At 40.5% G+C, this 23,522-nt stretch overlaps 1 protein-coding gene across 1 annotated transcript in view; it reads left to right on the top strand.

Annotated features, from left to right (window-relative positions):
• Positions 1–21,951, top strand: part of NPAT (nuclear protein, coactivator of histone transcription) — a 51,786-nt gene extending 29,835 nt beyond the window's left edge. The window contains exons 8-18 of the mRNA XM_080814935.1: positions 1,127–1,214; positions 1,960–2,051; positions 2,136–2,223; positions 8,729–8,825; positions 9,460–9,588; positions 11,859–13,526; positions 14,596–14,711; positions 14,787–14,895; positions 17,765–17,825; positions 17,990–19,127; positions 20,337–21,951. Coding sequence (XP_080671061.1) covers positions 1,127–1,214; positions 1,960–2,051; positions 2,136–2,223; positions 8,729–8,825; positions 9,460–9,588; positions 11,859–13,526; positions 14,596–14,711; positions 14,787–14,895; positions 17,765–17,825; positions 17,990–19,127; positions 20,337–20,414 — 3,664 coding nt within the window. The 3' untranslated portion in view covers positions 20,415–21,951. The remainder of the gene's footprint in view (positions 1–1,126; positions 1,215–1,959; positions 2,052–2,135; positions 2,224–8,728; positions 8,826–9,459; positions 9,589–11,858; positions 13,527–14,595; positions 14,712–14,786; positions 14,896–17,764; positions 17,826–17,989; positions 19,128–20,336) is intronic.
• The last annotated feature ends 1,571 nt before the right edge of the window (positions 21,952–23,522 follow it).

Genomic DNA, 23,522 nt, shown 5'->3' on the forward strand with positions numbered 1-23,522 from the left:
CCTCAGCCTTCTTTATTGTTTTAATACTAAAACAACTATAACAGTATCTAACATTTATAAAAACCTTGGCTTTTTTATAAAGTCTGTACACAGGGGCGCCTGGGTAGCTTAGTTGATTAAGTGTCCGACTCTTGATTTCAGCTCAGGTAGTGATTTCAGGGTCATGAGATCGAGACCCATGTTGGGCTCTGTGCTGGGTTTGGAGCCTGCTTATGATTCTCTCTGCTAAGGGAAATAAATCAATCAGAGAAAGATAATTTTCATATGATCTCAGTCTTCTGTTGGGTTTAAGAAACAAAACAGGATCATTGGGGAAGGGAGGGAATAATAAAACAAGATGAAATCAGAGACTGAGACAAACCATAAGAGACTCTTAATCCTAGGAAACAAACTGAGGGTTGCTGGAGGGGAGGTGGGTGGGGAGATGGGGTAACTGGGTGACAGGAATTAAGGAGAGCACGTGATGTGATGAGCACTGGGTGTTATTTAAGACTGATGAGTCAGCGAACTCTACATCTGAAACTAATAATACACGATGTGTTAATTAATTGAATTTAAATTTTTTAAAATTGCCAAGAAAGATGTTAACAATTATAGTAAACTGCCAAAAAAAAAAAAAAAAAAGATTCTCTCTCCTCTCTCTGCCTCTCTGTTTCAAAAAAAAATTTTTTAAATAGTTTTTACACATACTTCATTTTATTCAATTCTTTAATAAACCCAATAATGCAGTTGATCTTACCCTGTTATAAAGTAGGTCAAATAGTCAGAACTGGGCTTCCTGCTCTGCAGGGAGCCTGCTTCTCCCTTTCCCTCTACCTGCTGCTTCCCCTGCTTGTGGTCTCTCTCTCTCTCTCTCTCTCTGTCAAATAAATACATAAAATCTTTAAAAAAAAAAAAAAAAACACCTTGCTACAGACCGCATAGTAAGTGGTGAAGCTGTACTTCAGATTCATTTCTTGTTAATACAAGTGGAGATACTTTTCTGCTCTAGCCAAAGCTTTGTTGTTACCACAAAAAGGGAAAATACTTGTTCTTCCATGATCTTAAGATTTATATCTATATATGTAATTATCAGTGAATCTGTTTTTCATACTATTTAAAAGACAAGCGCTAAAATGTGTTTCAGTGAATCTCAGAGGAAAAGTAACACTGTATCTGGGCCTCATTCAACGATAAGGAATTTCCAGGATCCAAATGCATTTGCAGTAGAAAAAGTAAGTGACCTTACCAAGCTTTGCAGTCTGGGATATTCCTGAGTTTTAAAATATTGATATTTACGTATGTGTATGTGTGTGTGTGTAACATTTGTGTGTTACAGTATTTCTGTAAAACTGCAGGGTAATTGCCTTGGGATAGAGAGTAGTAAAGTGTATGAGAAGGAGACAGTCCATTTAGAATAGGTAGCATGTGCAGATGTACCAAGTAAGAAGCAGTGCTGTGGTTAGGGACCTGTAAATACATTGTGGATGCTGGATTATGCAACATAATAGGGCATTTTATTAGCGTCAGATTTTTAAAAACCCTATATGAAAAGTTCGGGTTTGGAGCTGTGTTTTGTAATCAGTGAAGAAAGAGCTGGTGAAGGGTCTGTGGAGACACTTGTGAAGTGTAGTATTCGAGCATTAATACAGAGGTAGTCGGGGCACCTGGGTGGCTCAGTGGGTTAAAGCCTCTGCCTTCGGCTCGGGTCATGATCCCAGGGTCCTGGGATCGAGCCCCACATCGGGCTCTCTGCTCAGCGGGGAGCCTGCTTCTCCCTCTCTCTCTGCCTGCCTCTCTACCTACTTGTGATCTCTGTCTGTCAAATAAATAAATAAAATCTTTAAAAAAAAAAAAAAATACAGAGGTAGCCACCCACCGTAACTTCTGAGTTTCCACCTAGATTTGTTAAAACTAGCTAGCATGCATTCACTAGAAGCTCTCCCCTATTCTTTTACTAATATTGATTTTCTTTTCCAGCAAATGGTTATTGAAAATGCACGAGAAAAAATACTAAGTAACAAATCTCTTCAAGAAAAGCTCGCAGAAAACATTAATAAATTTTTGACTAGGTAAGCTATGTGTGTGTTGATGATGCCTAATTGTTTTCACCTAATTTTGAGAGACTGGTAAAAATTTTTCTTTCTGTATTACAGCGACAACAATATTGCACAAATGCCCAAGCAAACAGAGAGCAACCCTGCGGAACCAGAGACTTCAATTGATGAACTCCTGGGACTCCAGGTATAGGTTAGGGGGTGTGTGTGTAGTGCATATACTTGTAGTTAAAACTGATGGTATTTTGGTTTCATTTCAAAACCATTGCCAAGAAGCGCCTGCCTGGCTCAGTCAGTATAGCATGCAACTCTTGATCTTGGGGCTATAAGTTCGAGCTCCATGTTGGGTGTAGAGATTACTTAAAAAAAAAATAAATAAAATCTTGACCAAAAAAAAGAAATTGCCAACAGATGTATGAAATTATTTACGATAATAATTTTAGATAGAGATTTCCTTTATTATCCAAATATAAATGTAATCTGTTCTTGAAAATGTATTAGTGAATTTTCCAGTAATCAGTATAAATTATATTATTTAAATGGTAAAAATAATAAGACATCTCTAACCCATCTACTATCACTAATTCTTCCATATGCCAGTAAAACACTTAACTTTAGCCATACAACAATCAGTCACGGGTATCTAAGTATTTAATACTTAAAGAGTCATGAGTGGGGGATATGTTTGTGGGCAGCTAGCAACAATACGGTACAACATAAGTATAAATTGCATTTCTTTTACATTGCTACAGACTGTATAATAATGTGAGGAAACGATGAAATTAAATGTTAAAGATATATAATGAATCCAAGTAAAATGAACAAGACACTTTAAAAAAGAAAGGTTACTAACTAAATGAATAAATTGTGTGAAGTTTACTGCCAAGAGAAGGAAGATGGGACTACAGTCACTGTTGCTGTTCAGTGATAGTGAAGATGGAAGAGCACCGGCTGGTAAAGGAAGAATTTAACAATTTATCTTTAATAGTTGTTCATGTGTTTAAAAAAAAATTGTGTGCACATAACCTTCCTCAAGAGCAACTGAGTTAGTGATGGCGACAGATCCTCTGACTCGGACTCTTGGACGGTGTGACCCATTCTTGTTGCCATGCTCACCAGGTGAATTCACTGTAGCAGATTTGCTTTCAGGTGAATTCTTGGTAAAAACCACTGAATTTTTTTTTTATTTTAATTTTTTATTTTTTGGTCTATTCCTTCAGAATACTTAAAATGTTTTTGCTACCTTTTCCCATAGTGAAGTTCAGTAAATTTAACAAAATATGACAAACTTTTTAGAGCAACTTTAAATTTTCTTCCAGTACTTTTTAAAAACTTCTCCTGTCTTAATGTTTAACAGATGAATACACCCTATTCTGAATTTTTATAGTCTTTAATTGCTTGCTTATATTTTCTCCACAAACATCAGATACTTCCCATAATCAAGGCACTGTGTTAAATACTATGAGAAATTATAAGAAAGAGAAGACACAACCCTCTGCTTTTGCTTTCTAGTATTTCACATTTGGGAAAAGTTAAAAATTCAGATTTAAATAACTTTTTTAAAAGAACAGCAAAACAAATTGCCCCACTGAGGAGTAAAAACATCAGATTCACTAAGAAGTAGTAAGCCAGTTGTATAAATAGGTAAGGTGGAATTTTAAAAATATTTACAAGTCTTTGTGACCTTGGAGTAGGTAAGATTTCTTAAGCTACACAAACCACTGTTTTTAAAAAAAAAGCTTCCTTAAAACTTAAAATACTTGTTAAAATCATCATTAACAAAAAATTAAAAGTCAAACCACCAACAACTTGGAGAAATATTCATAATACATGTATTTTTACCCAAAGTGCAGGAAGAGCTCCCACAAATCAATAATAAAAAGCTAAGCCACCCATTTTAATAAAAGGGTTAAAGACTGGACCAGACAAAAGAAGATAGAGGAATGACCACCAAGCCCATGAAAAAATGTTATTTGTCATTTGGGAATTTAAAGTTAAGAATACAGTGAGATACCATTTCACATTCACTACAGTGGCTGGACGTTAACGATCTGACAATACCAGATGTTGACAAGGATATGAAACAACTGGAACCCTGAAAAATTGCTGATAGGAAGTTACGAAATGGTACACCTGTTCTGAAAACTGATAGTTAACAAAGTTATGTGTACACCTGTACACTTCCCTTACGACCTGGCAATTACTAGGTTTTTACCCAAAAGAAATAAATATGTTCACATATGTTTATAAAAAAGACACCTACAAGAATATTTGTAACAGCATTGTTCCTAATAGACAAACACTAAATCTGGATATCCATCAACAAAAAAGGAATAAATTTTGGCAGTCAGAATACCGGTGAACAATGCAAAGAACCAAGCAACTAATACACATAACAACGGTTGAACCTCAAACATATGTTGATCAAAGATAGACTAAAAAAGAATGTGTTTATATAGTGTGCCTCCGTTTGTATAGCATTCTAAAACAAGCAACACAAATTTATGCTGATAGAAATCAGAAATTGTTGACTGAGTGAGGTGAGGGTAGTAATTTGCCAAAGGATGAATTCTCTAAAAAAAAGTGGGGGGGGGTGGTTGTGTAGATGTGTGATTTTTTTTTTTTTTCTTTTTTTGGATGTGTGATTTTCTTGGGCGATGGAAATGTTTTACTTTTTTTTTTTTTTTTTAAAGATTTTATTTTTAAGTAATCTCTACACCCACCAAAGGGCTCGAACTCAACCCTGAAATCAAGAGTAGCACACTTCCACCAACTGAGACAGCCAGTTGCCCCATTTCACACTGTTTATTACAGTGGTGGTTACACAGTCTTTAAAATTGCTATGGACTTGGGGCACCTGGGTGGCTCAGTGGGTTAAGCCTCTGCCTTGGGTTCAGGTCATGATGCCAGGGTCTTGGGATCAAGCCCCGCATCGGACTCTGCTCAGTGGGGAGCCTGCTCCTCCCACCTCCCGCCTAATTGTGATCTCTGTCAAATAAATAAATAAAATCTTTTAAAAAATTGCTGTGGACTTAAGATGTGTGCATTTTATTTTATGTAAGTTATACCTTGAGTTTTAAAAATATTTAGAAGATTGATGTGCAGTTACCTTTGGAACATTCATTTCAGGGTTCTTTTGATCCTAATTTTTAAAGTTGAGAATAAAGCGACTTACTAGAAAAGTACATTTTGTCAACATTAACTTTTTTTTTTTTCTTTTCAGCATAACAGTATTAATTGTTTTTGCACCACACCCAGTGCTCCATGCAATACGTGCCCTCCTTAATACCCACCACCTGGCTCCCCCAACCTCCCCCCACCCCACCCCACCCGCCCCTTCAAAACCCTCAGGTTGTTTTTCAGAGTCCATAGTCTCTCATGGTTCACCTCCCCTTCCAATTTCCCTCAACTCCCTTCTCCTCTCCATCTCCCCATGTCCTCCATGTTATAACTTTTTTTTTTTTAAGATTTTATTTATTTGACAGAGAGGGGACACAAGCAGGGGGAATGAGAGAGGAAGAGACAGGCTTCCCACTGAGCAGGGAGCCCGATGCAGGACTCCATCCAGTATCCTGGGATCAGGACCTGAGCCGAAGGCAGACGCTTAATGACTGAGCCACTCAGGCGCCCAACATTAACTTTTATAAGACTGTGTCCACCATTTCATAATTTGGTAACATTGTGTTCCCGACATTACATTACTGTAAATTTTCAGCTTCCTGGATATAGAAATAGTTGTTCGGGCTCCTAGACGGCTCCCATAATCAAAATGAACTGGCTCTTTAACTTCAAACAACTTTTTCTTCTCATGTTATTGGCATTTTTACAAAAACTCCCAAGTTTTTATCACGTTATGAAAGTTCCACTTTAATTCTTTGCTCCGTACGAGTTTCCTATCTCATGGGATTCAAATGTATGCCTTGCCAATCTTGAAGAATACAGCATTGTGGGATGTTTCATAAATAACTAAAATTGAGAATTTTAAATCTCCCAACTATTAGAATAAGAGTAAATGAAGACCCTAGCCAGAAAATACTGTAACTTCTATGAAATCTAGTGTTTTAGCTGAAAAGATTTACTACTTCTGCTTTTTATTCCATATTTCTTTTTTGTATTTTTTTAAACTTCTATTGTCATGTAAAATTGATGGAAATGGATTAAACATTTTTCTGAGCTACACTACTGGCATACTACTCCAAGCTTTCGCTCAGAATCTATGTCATCCTTGTGTGAAGTATCGATACAGTCTGTTTGCCCCAGCTTTTACAGGAAACACAGGTGGTGGTTGCGTTTTACCCTGATAGCTGGTAAACTTGAGAAATTTCAGCACATTTTTACCGACTGCCCTTGGGTAGGGCACACCCTTTACCCCTTGGTTGCACACTAGGGTTTCTTGTTGGTTTTGGCAAGTTTTTTGTTGGTTTTGGCGGGGGGGGGGGGTGTGGTTTTGTTGTTTAAGATTTTATTTATTTATTTGACAGCAAGAAAGGGAATACAGGCAGGGGGAGTGGGAGAGGGAAAAGCAGGCTTCCTGCTGAGCAGGGAGCCAGACACGGGGCTCGATCCCAGGACTCTGGGATCATGACATGAGCTGAAGTCAGATGCTTAACAACTGAGTCTCCCAGGCGCCCCTGTTTTGTTTGTTTTTGAGAGAGAGCGAGTAAGCCAGTCAGGGCAGGGGAGCAGGGAGCAGAAGGAAAGAGAATCCCAAGCAGGCCCCATGCTCAGTGCAGAGCCTGATGTAGGGCTTAATCCCACAACCTCAAGCTGAAATCACAACCTGAGCTGAAATCAGGAGTCGGATACTCAATCAGCTGAGCCACCCAGGTGTCCCTGACTGGTGGTTTTAGAGCATGTGCACTTTCATTCTGTTTGAATCATACTGACTTCCCAAAAAAGTTGAAATGTCCAGTAAACATGGAGATATATTCAGCTCAGTAATAAATACAAATTAAGAGAACAGATTACTTTCATTTAATAGGCTGATGATGCTTAAAAATTGATATTACCCATTATTGGTAAGAGCTTGCACATTGTTACACGGAACAGGAATTCTTAGCAATTTCTGTGGAAGACTACTTGGTAGCAGTTCTCAAAATTTTAAATATGTATATCCTTTGACTCTTTATCAGTGGATTCAGTAATTGCATGAGTAAGAATTCACCACAAAAAAAAATAACAGATCCCCGGATAAAGATTTTCACTGTGGTATTATCTAATGTCCAACATTGGGAACTGATTAAATGTGGCATAGTTAGCAAACAAAAAGCCTGTTACAAAGGGGTTCATTTCTTTTAAATAGATAGTGGATTAAACATTTAGTGTTGTACGCTACTATTAAAAGAGACAGTATAGGGAAATTTTAAAAACCCACAAGAATAAAGAGGACAGAAAAAAAAAAACAACTTGGAAGTCAGAATTGACAAGGGGTCATTGACTTTGGAGATCCAGTATTCTAAGCCAGTAAAGGCAAAGCTCAGAAAAAAAAAAAAAATTTACAACATAGAAATCCCAAAAGGCTCAGTACCAGTAGCTCTGAAAGCAAATGTAGAGACAGCTGCAAGCAGGAAATAGGGTGCAAAATTGAGGAAGTCGTAGTCAACCTCTAAATCTTGTCCGCGTTTTACACTGTCTCCGCAAACACTGTTGTCATACACTCGCCCAGCAAAATGTCACTCGATCAAAAGAAAAAAAACTAAAAATACAGATGGTCCTGCAAGGTAATTCTGCTGTGTAGATGGTAATTGACAAGCTCCCTCCATTGGCAAAGAGTTTGCAGGTAGCTTTTGACATGCCATTTTTAAATGTGAACAGACTAGGGGCACCCAGATGGCTCAATTGGTGAAGCGTCTGCCTTCGGCTCAGGTCATTATCCCAGGGTCCTAGGATTGAGCCTTGTGTCTAGCTTCTCCCCTTGCCTGCCACTCCCCCTGGTTGTGCCCCCTTGAGCTCTCTCTCTCTCTGACAAATAAGGAAAATATTTAAAGATTAAGAGACCAAAGCAGATAGATAACAGGGGTGAGATTTATATAGAGGTCACCCAAGCTGATAGGAAATTAGGCCAGGTTTGTAGTTATCAGAGACAGGACATTGAGGGGTGGGGATGTTGGATGAAGGTGGTCAAAACCAGAGGCTTCCAGCTAAAAGTTAAGTACTGGGCTGTAATGTACAGCATGATGACTAGTTAACGCTGCTGTATGATATATTTGAAAATCGTTAAGAGAGTAGGTCCTAAGAGTTCTCACAAGGAAAAAAATATTTCTTGTTTTTGTAGCTGCATGAGATGATGGGTGTTAACTGATTGTGGTTGTCATTTCTCAGCATATGTAGGTCACAGCATCACACTGCACACCGTACATTTAGTGCTGGATGTCAAGTTTAAAAAAAAAATTTTAGTGCGACTTTACTTAAGTTGTACATACATAACTATAGTTCCTGTGTTCCTTTTATTTTAATTTTGGGGAATATATCCACCAAAGCAGTTAACTCTAGGAAGTGGAATTAGGGAACATTCACTTTCTACTTTCTAGGGTTGTTTTTATTTGTTTCAAAGGACCCTAGTGTCACAGTCAGAAGAAATTTTTGTGGCAGGAAGTAATTCATAAAAAATGAAAGCTGTCATATGCCCTCTAGGTATTTTGCCAGTGTTAACAATACATACTAATTCAATCAGGACCACTCTTTTTTGGCAGAGTGAAATCCATATGTCTGAGGAAGCAATACAGGATATCCTGGAACAAACAGAGTCGGATCCAGCGTTTCAAGCGCTCTTCGACCTCTTTGACTATGGTAAGTAGACCATGCGAGGGCAGTTAGAAGAAAAACGTTCCAATTTCTTTGGCCCCTTAACCAGACTGAAGCGACATTCCCAGAGCATCTGAAAAAAAGTCCTGTTTTCATCAAAGCAAGCACAGGGCTATGAAAGTGGGGTGGGAGTTATTTTTTCCATAAACTTTAGCTATAAAAATGGGGAACCTTTTGTATTTTTTGTGGGCATTATTGCCAGTCAACACAAATAGGTTGATGTCAACTACTACACATACATTACACTAAACACAATTGGATAATACTAAAGGAATACAAGAAATTGGCATTGCCCTCACTTTTATGATCTTGTGCAGTGGTTCTCTTAAGTGTAGTCTCCAAACTAGCATATAACATCATCTGAGAACATGTTAAAAAGGCAAGTTCGTGGATTCTCCAGATGATTCTCATATAGGCTGAAGTTTAAGAACCTCTGGTCTGTTGGAAAAATCTTTGTTTTTGGCAATGATATACAAGCCAACATGTTAAAAACATCCAGAAGACCATAATTTTAACATAAAGTTTAACATTTGCTTAATCACCATCAGGCTGCATGAACTGATGCTTATTTTTATTTTGATCATTTAACTAATTTTTTTCCCTGTTCCCTTTTTAACAGGTAAATCAAAGAATAATAAAAATATATCACAAGGCATTTCCAGTCAGCATCTGGAAACCAATCCCAGCGTAGTCTTAGCAGATGAAACTAATCTAGCAGTTAAAGGTTCTTTTGATACAGAACAATCTGGTAAGAATTTGGTCTTGTTAATATCTTCTATCTAAATCCTAATATCAGTCTCAAAACTTCAAAGGCAGAAAATACTCTTTAATTTGGAAGTTGTTCAAATTGCCACATAAAGTTTGTTTTTGTTTTGTTTTTTTAAAGATTTTATTTATTTGAGAGCATGAAAGAGAATGAGAGCGTGAGCAGGGGGAGTGAGAGAGGGAGAAGCAGACTCCCCGCTGAGCAGGGAGCCCGATGCGGCGCTCCATCCTGGGACTCTGGAATCATGGCCTGAGCCGAAGGCAGACACTTAACCAACTGAGCCACCTAAGCACCACTGTTTTTTGTTTTCTGTTGTTTTAGGTTTTTTCTTTTCATTAAAGAAAAAATTCCAAGCCTTTGAGCAATTTGAATAAAGGGTGAATCTTAGTACTCATTCTTCAGTGATGCAGTAGGTTCTTGATATCCACAATTTAGTGTTAATAGTGTGGTCCAGTTTGACAGAAATCTAAAACATGAAACATAATTTTTTGTGGCATAAATTCAAATCCCTTCTTTGTACGGTTAGTGTGCAATGTTCATACTCAGCCTGGTGAGCAAGTTCAGCTGACTGCTCAGCATCCGTATCACTTATGTCAAGGAAACTATACACTGTAGTGATAGTTTTGCAGTATGGATTTGATCAGATTTTCAGTCCTATTCCTATGTGTCTGCTAAGTCAGTTTTTTACATTTCTGCCTCCAGTACCAGTGAGGTAGCAGTGGAATACCAATGGGGCACATAAATGACCCACAGTAACTACTTATTGACTGAGGCAAGGCAGTGAATGGGACCATCTTACCTCCATTACAATTATTTTAATTTTGTAAAACATAACACTTAGAAGTGCACGATAAAGATACATGTATCTCAGTGAATTATAGCCAAACAAATACCCTGTGTAACCATCTCCCAAATCAAAAAACAGAACACTGCCAGCAGGATGAAAACCTCACTTCATCTCTTCCCAACACTAAACCCGCCATCTCTTTTTCTAAAAGATACCGTCGTCCTTGTGTCTCACACATGCCGAACTCTGTGCCTTTTTAGTATCACCTTCGTCAGTTCTGTTAACAAGTTGTGTCAAAATAATCTTTTCTGCTCTGTCTTCTTAAATGCCTCCAACTGCCAAGAAAACCTGATGGCTTCCAAGTTTCACATAATATCTCAGACTACATTCCCATTTTGAATTCTCTGCCTACACTGAAGCCCAGTCCTCTAATTCTTAAACTGGATCACAGTGTTACTTTGCGTGGAAGATCATGCTTCCCTTAAGCGCTCTACTGTGCACAGAATGAAACTCAAAATCTCATTCTCTCCAGTCTTACCACTTCACTGAAACTGACGTGGCCTGGATATAATTTCTCCCCATCTCCCCACAGTAGGATTACGAGTGTCACAGTAACAGAATCATAGGTGACAGCCATTTTTCCAGACTTTCTTCCTCTGTTTTTCATATTGTTATTGTTAATTTCTCTGTCCTACACTGTGATGCTCTATGACACTGCATGTCAGGGCTATGTTACTTCCTAAAACGTCCTTTCTTCTTATTCCAGTGATCACAGCTCTTTTCTTTTTCAAGATCTCCTCTTACAATAGCGCCTTTATAACAGTCACATCGGTTAGACACAAAGAGGTACCTTTCACTCCTGTACTATTACAGTTTTTACATGTTTTATCATCTCTTTCTGTGTCTGCTTCCCTTACTAGACTGATCTTCCCAAAGGCAGAGACTAGGTCATTCATCTTTATATCCCAGCACTAATCATGTGGTTGATGATTTTTAATAAGTGTGTGTTGAAGATTGCAAATGGGATGCGATGCGATAGTATCAAATGTTGATCATACAAAATGTGCTTGGCCCATTTCACCTTGAAGAATATATCAGATAAAGTAAGGTCAATAGACATGGTACAAGTTGAAAAGTCAGCTATTTAAAAAAAAAACTGTACATATGGGGCCAGTTTTTTACCTACTAATAAGCATTAAATGTTCTTAAACCTATATACTTTTTCCTTCTTTGCATCATTTGTTTTCTAAGAGGTTTGAAAAACAGTTTGGCCCTTGTTTAAAAAGGTGTCAGTAAGTTTAAAAAAAAAACAAAAAAGTACCCGTAAGTTTTTTGATACTGGGAAAATGTGAGATGCAGCTTTTCCGACTTCTGCTTACGCAGCTATCAAAGATGAGTTACTTTCTTGTCGGAACGGGAGTAAACGGGACGTGCTCGCCATCTCTGGCATCCTTCTGTTTTGCAGGTGATCAGTCTGGACCCCCCCCATTTTGCGCATCCTACCAAAGTGAAGACCCCTCTGCCGCTCTGAAGAGCAGCGGCCACGCGGAGCTTCGCCAGGAAGCCCAGGAGCACTTCACGCAGACGGGCTCCGGCGTCCAGAAGAAGGCATTCAAGACGGTTGTACCTAATGGACAGAAGTGTAACCTTGATATTACCTTTGAGTCTGTGCCTCATTTGAATGACTTTAACCAAAGAGTAAATGCGGATGCTGAGTGTAATCAGCGCTGTGCCGAATTCTACGCCCATCCGCTGCCCACTGACCCCGACATGGCGATGGAGGTCGGGAAGAATGTCCTGTTGTCCGACGCCCCGCGTGAGCCTCCCTCCCAGCCTGATGCATCCGCTCTGCCAGTGACGTCGTTCGTTTCCCTCGGCGCTGAGACTCACTCTGAAAACTTAATGCTCTCTGGGAAGAGTTCTCAGCTTTTATCCCAAAATATCCCATTAACTGGGAAGACATCTAAAACAAGTCAGTTTTGTGAAAACTCTAACAACACAGCAAGACTTAAAACTAATCTCCCTGGTTCTAAGTCGCCAGACCCTAGAGAAATGCACCAGAATAAAACTGAGATCCATGGTGGCTTGCCAGGTGCATCACAACGTGCAGACTGCCAAGACAGTTCCTCACTTCAGAGTAAAATACTACCTGTGTCCGTTGAAAGTTCCGATTTAAAGGTATCCGAGCAATTAGACATGCGTCTTGAAGATTCAGTGTCTTCAGTTAAACAAGCGTCTGAAGAGTCATCGGCCCCTGAGTTAAGTCAGACCGAAAAACGTGCAACTCAGCCCTCCAAGTCTGAGAAAGTTGCTGTCCAGTCACAGGAGCGTTCATCTTTAAAAGAAGATGGAGATACTATTTTTCTCACTTTAGGCGACAGTGGTGACTGTGGGGAGGTTGCGCTCATTGCTCCAGAAGGTAACGCTGTGGAAGGGAAGCAGCCTCTTCCTTCAGAATCTCTGTGTTCTTCAGTGGGAGATTCCCACCCTGAGTCCCAAAATACTGGTGACAAACCTGCTGTGGACAGTTCAGCAGACATAGATGCATCAAATATCGTCTCTCTCAAAATTATCATTAGTGACGATCCATTCGTCTCCTCGGATACTGAACTGAACAGTGCTGTTTCTAGTATCAGCGGGGAGAACTTGCCGACGATAATCCTGTCCTCTCCTGCCAAGTCTCCTGCCAAAAACGCAGAACTCGTTAAATGCTTGTCTTCGGAAGAAACTGCAGGCGCTGTCCCGTCTGCTGAGAGACTAGCAGATTCCGCGCCAGTGGAGCAGAGCCTTTTGGCCCTCAAGCCTGAGGACTCTGCCGGAAACGGCGCTCAGAATGAAGGCAGCGTTGCCTTTTCGTCCAACGTCACACCGTGTGTGTCCAAGGACGGTGGGTACATACAGTTGATGCCAGCTACGAGCACGACGTTTGGCAATTCAAATAACATTCTCATAGCTACCTGTGTGACTGATCCAACAGCCTTAGGGACAACTGTAAGTCAGTCTAATGTGGTGGTGTTGCCTGGAAATTCTGCCCCTGTGACTGCTCCGCCTCCCCTGCCCCAGTTACAGACGCCCCCGAGGTCCAACAGTGTGTTCGCTGTCAACCAGACTGTGTCACCCAGCTTCTCACAAGGTAACTTTAAGAACACATTGAAGTTCATTTCTCTGGAATGGGATGTAATTTCTCTTGGGTGCGCATTTATTGACTAGGAGGAATTAAATCGTGGATGGATAGTGTGAGAGAAGACTGGAATTGGTGATTATGCCCCCTCTTTTCTCTCCCTAATTAATTCAGTCGTGCCTTCTTTTGTATCTACTATAAGTTAGGGAATCCTTGGTTTCAGTGATCCTGGAAGATGGAACTGATGACACATTCATCTGCCTTTCCTTCCATATTGGTTCCCAAGCTCCTTTCCCCCTTTTTTTTGTAGTGTAGGCATATAATCTGAATAAATGCACACAACTAGTAAGCCTGATGGGTCTGTTTGGAGTGCTGTTTAAAGTGACATAAAAGAGGGGTCAGAATGAGTAGAGACTGTGGGACTTCAGCGGAAGCTCAGAGAAAAGAAGTCGGGGTTGGGGTGAAGAGAGGGAGTTGTCAAGTGTAGGTGTGGTTGAGAGACTGATGTGGGTGTTCCTGAAAGTGAGCTCCACCCGACGGGAGCAGGCAATGCATGTAAGGAAGAGTTTGATTTAGGGGACAAGGATAAACTAGGAGAGCCACGGACTGTAGTGTTGACTTCTAAGGACCAGATAAGCCTTGTCATTTCCCCTCTTGGTTTTGACTCTTGGTAAATTTCTCTGGACCCTTTTTGACCAGTACCACTGAGGTGACAGGTTCACATTCTGAGCAGGTCTTGGGCCGTTAACATTCAGTTGAGACCCTAATTTTGTGGTACGATTCGAACTTGAAACCGTCACCATCACATTTCTGATCAGTTTCACTATTGTATCTAGAAGAATCAACTTATCACCCCTGACTGTGGTGTCTAATGCTTAGACTGTTTACCTTGACCAAATATAGTAAGATTACTTTAATATTCAGATTAACTTTTTCTTAATTTGTTAGCCTTGCTCTTGTTTTTAAGGACAGTAGATTCTAAGGTAAGGGGATTGTAATTTTAGGAATTTATTTAAATAAATTAGTAGTTACTTTGGAGTCTTTTGTTTGAGAGAGAATCTTATTGAGAATTTTTTTTAAGGATCTGCCATCATAATTGCTTCTCCTGTCCAACCTGTACTCCAAGGAATGGTGGGAATGATCCCTGTATCGGTGGTTGGACAGAATGGAAATACCTTTTCTGCTCCTCCTCAGCAGGTAAGATTTCTGAACTGAAAATGGTGCAGTGATGCTTTTCAAACATAGTATCACTCATGGCTGCTTCTCTTCCAGCTCCTTCATATGCCTTTGGCAGCACCCGTATGCAGTAGAAGTATCCCTCAAATCCCCATCCCTCCAAAATCGCAGAAGACTCAGGGACTAAGGAACAAGCCTTGTACAGGTACATTTTTAAGTTCATTAATATCTATATACTCATTTGTTTCCGGCAGCACCACAGTATTTTTCTGAATACCTGTTCCGTTCCTAACAGGTGATTTCTAACCTTTGCTTCAAGCTTTTTTTCTTTTTTTTTTTTCTTTTTTTTTCTTTTTTTAAGTAATCTAAGCTAAAAGGCGAATGGAGCAAAAAAGAGTTCAGAGACCATGTACTTATGAGAACTTGAATGTGGTGGATATAGCATCAGAAGTCACAGAGGAGGGGAAGGATCGTTTAATAAATTTATTGGCTATTATATATTTATAAGGAAAAAATTAGATACGTTCCTCATACCATACACAAAGGTGAACTCCAAGATGATTAAAGACATAAAAGTATAAAGCAATACAGTTAAACAGTAAAAGAAATGTAAGAGAATGTCTTGGTGACACAAGGATAAAAGGATTGCTTTAGAAAAAATGAAAAAAGTACATAATTACATGTGGAAAAAGTTAAGAGCATGACTGCTCCAGGGGCGCCTGGGTGGCTCAGTGGGTTAAAGCCTCTGCCTTCGGCTCAGGTCATGATCCCAGTATCCTGGGATCGAACCCCGCATTGGGCTCTCTGCTCGGCAGGGAACCTGCTTCCTCCTCTCTCTCTGCCTGCCTCTCTGCCTACTTGTGATCTTTGTCTGTCAAATAAATAAAATCTTAAAAAAAAAGCATGACTGCTCCAAAATTAAAGGTTTCTTTTCAACAAAAGACACTACTTATGAAATAGCAGCAGATTTTCGTTGAGAGGTTGCATCAGACTTCTGCCTCCGACTTCTCCATCTTGGTGGATGACAAAATGCCCACGTCGTCAACCTACCCACCCCCCAGCCCTCAGCATTCTTGGACACTTTCCATTTCTGAGTCTTGATCTTGATGTCACCTAACCTCTCCTATAGCTTCACCTTTAAATCCTTCCCTTCTTACTAGCCCCGTGTGGTTGTAGAGGCCGGTAACCTATCTCCGAATACTCTGGATTCCTATACAGTGACTCTCTTCAGCCAGTGCAGGCTCCTCTTTGCCCTGAACCTCTGTCTCCCTCCTGGATTCCCTTCCTTCCCCCACCAGGCTAGAGCCACAACCCACCACCGCACCCGCTCTTCCCAGGACTCTGAAACACCTTCAGCTGCACATTCTTCAGTAGGAGGTGCCTTCTGGCCCCGGATCTGTCCAGACATCACCCTCTGCCTTTGTACCTGGGCTTCTCAGCATTGCTTTGGAAGTGTGGCTCTTCACTACCACTCAACTGTCTCCCTCTCACTGCCGCTTAGCAGTCATTTCCGGTGTCTTCCTGTCTGTCTTTCCCTTTCCCCCTTCAAACTCTTCCGCACTCCCGCAGCTCTTCTCCTACCTACGCGGTCCCCACCGTCCTCACTCTGGGCCGGTGATCTTCTCTCCCACCGGAGCAGTAAGTAGTGCACTCCGTGTTCTACCGTCGCTCCCACTTGGTGTGTCCTTGTTCTGCTTCCTCCCGTTCCTGTCTGTCTTACGGGACTGATGCTCTCCTCCTTTCTCCGGTTAATTCCTGCATCTTCTCCGGTCTGCCTGCATCTTGTCTTCTCTGTAGCCTGCCTTTGTCTTGTTTGGATCCTTCTGTCTCTGTACAGTTCCTGGGGTTTGTCTCGCCTGCCAGCCCTCCATCCCCACCTTCTCCTGTTTCCCATTCTTTCTTCATCCACATTATTGTCTTTCCTCATGTTTCCACTAAAACTCTTTAAACTGAGATCATCAGTGGCTCTGAGATCATCAGTGGCTCCGTTCTGACCTTACCTCCCTCTGGCACTTGACATCGTGGTGGTTTCTGGACCCACCACTGAGTTACGCCCTCCTGCCTTCGTGACTCTGCCCAACTCTAGACCTTCACATTCTACACGTCTCAGTCTCACTTCTTCCTCAAAGACCTCCTCAGCCTGCTTTTCTCCCCCTTGGTTAATGTTCCCGTTCAGTCCTCCTTGACCCTTCCTATCCGTGTGAATGCCCATGGCTGTCTCCAAGGCCTTTGTCTCTTACCTGGAGTATTTGCGGCTGCCTGAGGAGGATTTCGGGTGGCAGTTTTCTTTCTTCTCTCGTCCGCCTTCTACTCTACTGCCAGAGTGACTTTCTAAAGCACAAGTCTGTTTTGCCTCTTCCCTATTTAAAAGTCTTAAGGGTGCTCTCTGAAACTTTTTGCATAATGCACGAGGTCCTGCACAATCTCACCTGTGCCAGCTTGGTTATCTTGCTGCTCTCCCGCAGAAATTAAGTCCCTAGAAATTAAAATACGGCTATTAAAACTCCAGAGCTGGTGCTTTTCCTGACGTAGGCATGCAGACATGATGATCAAATGGGCACGATTTCAAAAGAGGCATAATATATTACTTTCTTTAGCTTTCTGGACCTAAGAAGTGGGGAGCCTGCTTCTCCCTCTCCTGCTCCCCCTGCTTGTGCTTTCTCTCTCTCAAATAAATAAAATCTTAAAAAGTAATAATTAGGGGCGCCTGGGTGGCTCAGTGGGTTAAGCCTCTGCCTTCGGCTTAGGTCATGATCTCAGGGTCCTGGGATCGAGCCCCGCATCGGGCTCTCTGCTCAGCAGGGAGCCTGCTTCCCTTCCTCTCTCTCTGCCTGCCTCTCTGCCTACTTGTGATCTCTGTCAAATAAATAAAATCTTAAAAAAAAAAAAAAGTAATAATTAGAAGTTGCTTTTTTAAGCCCAGCAGGTGAGAGTACTTCGTTTGTACATTAGTTGTCATGTAAAATTTTTCTCATGGTGTGTGTGATACTTGGCTTGTTCCATTTTCATTCAGAGTAATGTACCCTTTCTCTTGGAGTGTTTTTCTTTTCTAATTATTTCATTTATAATTCCAGGAAAGCAGGTAAATAATTTGGTGGATTCATCTAGTCATTTAGTTGGATGTCATGCACAAAGGTAAGCATAAAAGTAGTTTTCATCATGGACTCTTTGAATGCTTAGTTGAAAAATAAACAGGATGTCTTTATGTTGCCAAAAATATTTACTTATATATTTGCAAAACTAAAGTGTCTGACAAGGATTTTTTTATGTTGCTTAAAATGTATTTCTTTATTTTGCAGAACTGAAGTGTCTGACAAGAATATGGCCACAGATCTTGGGAAAAAATTAGAAGAAATCACAGTTCCCTTCTCATTAGAGAGCATAGTTCCAACTAGCAAACCGTTTGAGAGCCACAGACGGGTGCTGTGTTTTGATAGCATCACTTCTCCTGTGGCAAATACACAGGGCACGAACCATAAGGTGGTGTCCCAAAACAAAGAAAGGAATGACATTTCATTTCCTAATCTTGAGTCACCCCTTGTGTCCTCCACCTTAAAACCTCCTTCTAATAATGCTCTCAAAAGAGAGAGAGAGAAGCTTCCTTTGCCTAAGATTTTATCCAAATCAGAAACTGCCAATAGCCGACATACTGCCATAAAAGAAACCCAGTTAGAAAAGAAAGCTTCACCAACAGAAATTGTACTTGAATCTTTCCATAAAGCGACAGCTAATAAGGAGAATGAATTATGCAGTGATGTCGAAAGGCAGAAAAATCCAGAAACTTCAAAACTGTCAAATGGACAGCAAAATGGGGGTGTACGGAATGAGAAAACCATAGCTTCACTGCAAGAACTAACCAAAAAACAAAGCACATCCTCAAATAGTAAAAATGCCATGTCAGTAGGGGCACCTGTGAAGGATCCAAAACAAGAACAGACTAAATGTGCCAGTTCTGTGATGAATGCCCTGAGCAAACCTACCACAGACGTGTTGCCGGATGGCCAGTGGCCCAGCCCCGTAGCGAGGCTCCCCGAGAGCTCTGATGGGCCCGGGCCCCGGACGCCTGGCGCAGGGGCGGGGGACAGACCTAAAGAAGAACCAAGAGATGGTATCAAGGTCCCCCCTAGTAGCACAGCCAAGGTGATGGTCCCCCCTGTCACCCCAGACCTGCCTGCCTGCAGCCCTGCCAGTGAGACCGGGAGCGAGAACAGTGTCAGCATGGCTGCGCACACGCTCATGATCCTCTCCAGAGCGGCCATCTCCAGGACCGCCTCGACAACTCCTCTCAAAGACAACACCCAGCAGTTCCGAGCCTCTTCCAGGAGCACCACAAAAAAGCGGAAAATGGAGGAATTAGATGAACGTGAACGAACCTCTCGGGCTTCCAATAAAAGTCTTGCAAATTCATCACTCCCAATGAAAAAGAAGAAAATTAAGGCAAGTTTGAAAGTCTTAATTTCAAAACCACACGTTTGCCCTTCCTTCAGTGCTCACGTTAGAGATCTCAGCATTTTTGTCGCAGCTACCTGACCGGACACTCCGGTCAAGACGGCTTTGAGTCTTGACTGACAAAATTATTCCGTAGCAATGTGTCTCAGCCAGTGTGGTACGCACAATTTGTCTAGGGGAAATGAAGCGTTTGCAAAACAATTGCAAAGGCATTGCCTTGGGGAAAGGAGGTTTTTGTTTCTGTCGTGGTGGGACCCAAGTGTTTGGGCAGAATGACATAAGCCATGAAAGATTGGGAAGCCACTGCTGTGTGTGGAATTACCATGTAAAAAACAACTTTGCAACTCCTACCTCTTGGGGGTTTTTCAGTGTCCTACCATCTCCTCCATTGGCTCTTAGAGACGTTAATATGTTGGAGCAGTGTAAAAGCTAAATTTACCTGTTTTTTTCCTTTGGGCATGGTTGTCTGTAGGAAGGCAGTGCAGGGATATCTTTGAAAACCAAAACCCATTTTTTCCTAAACCTATTTAGCCACTTAGTAAGTGAACTGGATAGAAAGAAAGGTGTTTAACATGTCTTATGGCAAGTCCAGTACCCGGGAAAGATCTGTGGCTTTGATGCCACGCAAACCTGGGTTTGAACCCCGCATCTCCTGCTTGTTGGTTCTGTGATCGTGGTTAAGCCCGGAGCCTCTGGGGCTCAGCTGCGTCGCTTGACCTGAGGCTACCACACGCTTCTTACCTGAGGCTGGACGGAGTAAACGTAGTGTTCCTAAGACGCCTGGGGCCGGGACAGTACCTGTTACTTGTAGTGAGGAAAGCTTCTGAGACTTACTGTGGTTTTGTGAGAATGACACCCTCATAGAAAGCATGGCCTGTCTTGTCTCAGCATTCGCAAACTCTGAATTTGTTTAAAGGAACTAATGTTAAAGTACCACTGAAGTATAATTTATTAACTTTGGATTTATAAAATGTGTTGCTACTTCTCTGTATAATTAAAATTCCAACCAACTAAAAATTATAGCGAAATTTTAGTAGTATAGGAAGAACCTGATATGAGGTTCTAAGTAAAAGTTTTTTGGCCTTGTTTGAGTTCAATATGTTAACTTAGGTTTATTTTTTCTTTTTTTTTTTCTTTTCTTTCTTTTCTTTTTTTATTTCTTTTCCTTTTTCTCCCCCCCCCCCTTTTTTTTGACAGAAAAAGAAGCTACCCAGTTCATTTCCAGCTGGAATGGATGTGGACAAATTTTTGTTATCATTGCATTATGATGAGTAAACGTTCTGAACATAAAAGAACAGTAGCTGTTTAAAACTCGTATCCCTTAAACTATGAGTGTAGGGAATGAGATACTGACAGAACCTAAAAGCATGACCTGCACTTTCCTTGTACTGAAATTTCACTTTATATCTGAATCATGCTGTTTCTGAAGCAGCTTCCTAGTTTGTAAATAGATTTACCTGGTATATTTTTTATTTTGGAAAAAAACATTTGCAGAAATGTAAGTAAAGCCAGTCTGCAAAACTGTATAGCTCTGACAATTACGTATTGTAAATATTGTATAAATCTTGTTGAAATAGAGGTTAAATCAATCTAGTGTTCTTACATTGTGTTTTTTGACTTCTTGTGATCCCTGAGGCTTTTTCGTCTGGAGTAGTTTCTCATTTTGTGTGTGTGGGGGGGAAATGATGCTTTTCTTTATAAAATTGCCTTCAGTAACTGTCATACAAGACATTTAAAGACAGCCACAGAGTAGTACAAAGGTGATGACGACCTCAGTTGGTGGTGGAGCGATCAGAAGTGAACAATTTAGGCTTTTCCCAGAGTGAATATTACCCCTTCTTATAATTGCAGTAAAGATTATATTCCTGAAATTTTACACTTTAACGTGTTTCTCCTGGTCATTCTGGTCTCTTTGTTTTAAAGAGAGTTTTGTAAACCATTTTTGAGTGTTCTAATCTTTTGTCTATAACTTTAAAGATCTTTTACAGAACTTTAAATGTTTAGACTGTTGAGCCATACAAAGTTCATGTAGTAGTTGAGATGTCTTGGTATGTGTATACTTTTTCCCATATACTGGGGATTTGAAGAATTGCACTAATTCATAGAACTTAGTACATAACAGTGACCAGTGCACATTTAATTTAAATCTTGTATTCTATGTTAAAGATTGTGTGGAGGATTATCTTCTGGTATCCTTTTAGAAAGCCATGTCCATCAAAAGATGTAAAAAGAGAAATCATAGTTTTATATTTTAATTTAGTTTCTCCTAAAATGGGCTGTGTTAACTATATCTGTACTTAGATATAGTGTACTGTCTCTGTGCCCCCTAAGAGGTTGTAAAGAGTTACTCAAAAAGTCCTTAAGGAGAATGAAAGAGGTGCCTTCTCTGTATCAGACTCACACACATCAGTCAAGTTGAAAAACTGGTTTAAACCTTTAAATGAGAACAGAAATTATCATTAATATCTGACCGATTGTGCCTAGATTAAAGTATATTCTCTTAAGTGCTTTCTGTTTGATTAAATATCAGTGTATCAAGGATTTTTTCTACAGGTGTATATGGTAAAGGGTCATTTCCCTCAGCTTTTTTTATACTGGGCCTTTAAAAAACTTAAGTGCATCCTACTATTTCTCAGTGTGGAAATCACGTCGTACTTGCTGAACCTTACTGCAGAAATATGTCTTGTTAAAAATTTCTGTGATCTGGCGGTGGTCTATTCCTAAGGAACTACATATCATACACGTAATGTTTATTTAACTCAACTTGATACTGTACTACAGTTAGGCTTGAATAAATATTTTCATTAACTGCAAAAGTTTGAATTACTTTATATTGGCATATATACACATCCACTTAATGACCCAGATTGAGACGAGCTCATTATCAGGACCGTAGAATCCCCTCCTGCTTCCTCTAGTAGCCGCTAACTCCCGGGGTAGTAACTATCCTGACTTCATCCACAGTTTTAGCTTTTTTGTTTTTTTTTTTTTAACAGTATGACTGTACTCATGCAGAATAGTCTTCTATGACGTTTTGCTCCCCGTTGCAAGATCCACCCATGTCATTCGGCTGTCCTCTTCCATGCTATGTATTTTTCTGTTGTGTTTATCCATGTTGTATCATACCACAGCTAATCCATTTTATAACCGATGGACATTTATTGTCAGTTTGGGGCTATTAGAAATAGAACGGTGAATGTATTATACTTCTCAGTTGGATATGTATTCAGGAGTGTTGCTGGCTCTTAGGGTTGTAGATCTCCAACCCTATTCAGATTTTTCCATTGTCCAGAGTGGTTTTATCAAACCCTACCACTATCAGCAGTGTAAGGAGAGTTCCGTCTGTTCTACATCATTGTCAGTACTTGGTATTTTCATTTTCTTCATTTTGGCCGTGTCTATCGGCATCATAGTGCAGTTTTACTTTAGTTCTTCCTGATAGAACTGAACACCATTTCATATGCATTTGGCCATTTAGAGGACAGGTCTCCTTTTGTGGAGTATCTGTTCGTGTCTTTTGGCCAATTTTTGTGCTGAGTTGTCTGCCTTTTTACTTACTGATACGTATCTGTTCTTTCTGTCTTCTAGATACAAGTCCTATTTCAGGTGGACATCTGATGTCTGGATGTTTTATCATGTTTTTCTTCTAGCAGTCTTAGTGTTCAACCTTTTGTATTTTGATTGATCATCCAGTTAACCCAGCATCATTCTTGAGAAAGACTTTCCCAAATACACTGCACTGTTACCATTGTCATGAACTGAAAAACTATGTCTGTGTGAGTTTGCTTCTGGACACGGATCTGTTCCAGTGGTCGACTTTTTTTTTTTTAATTGAAGTATAATTAACATACAATGTTATGTTAGTTTCAGGCATACAACCCACCAGTTCAACAGTTCTACACGGGACTTGGTGCTCAGCACAATAAGGGTAGTCACCGTCTGTCAGCAAACAACGTTCTTTTTTTTTTTTTTTTTTAAGATTTTATTTATTTGACAGAGATCACAAGTAGGCAGAGAGGCAGGCAGAGAGAGAGGAAGGGAAGCAGGCTCCCTGCTGAGCAGAGAGCCCGACGCAGGGCTCGATCCCAGGACCACGGGACCATGACCCAAGCCGAAAGCAGAGGCTTAACCCACTGAGCCACCCAGGCGCCCCAGCAAACAACGTTCTTAAAGCATCGTTAACCGTATTCCCTCTGCTGTACTCCTCATCTCCATGACTTGCTTATTTTATAACTGGAAGTTTGTACCATTGATCCTCATTTTAAAGATGTGCCAGCAACACACCATGTTAATGACTGTAGGAAATCTGTTTTAGGTTTTATTTTATATTTGAGCCACTTACTGAGTGAGCTCTGTTAGAGCTAATGGTTTCCCTGATGCTTA

The sequence above is a fragment of the Martes martes genome, assembly GCF_963455335.1.
Source record: "Martes martes genome assembly, chromosome: 10".
Taxonomy (NCBI): domain Eukaryota; kingdom Metazoa; phylum Chordata; class Mammalia; order Carnivora; family Mustelidae; genus Martes; species Martes martes.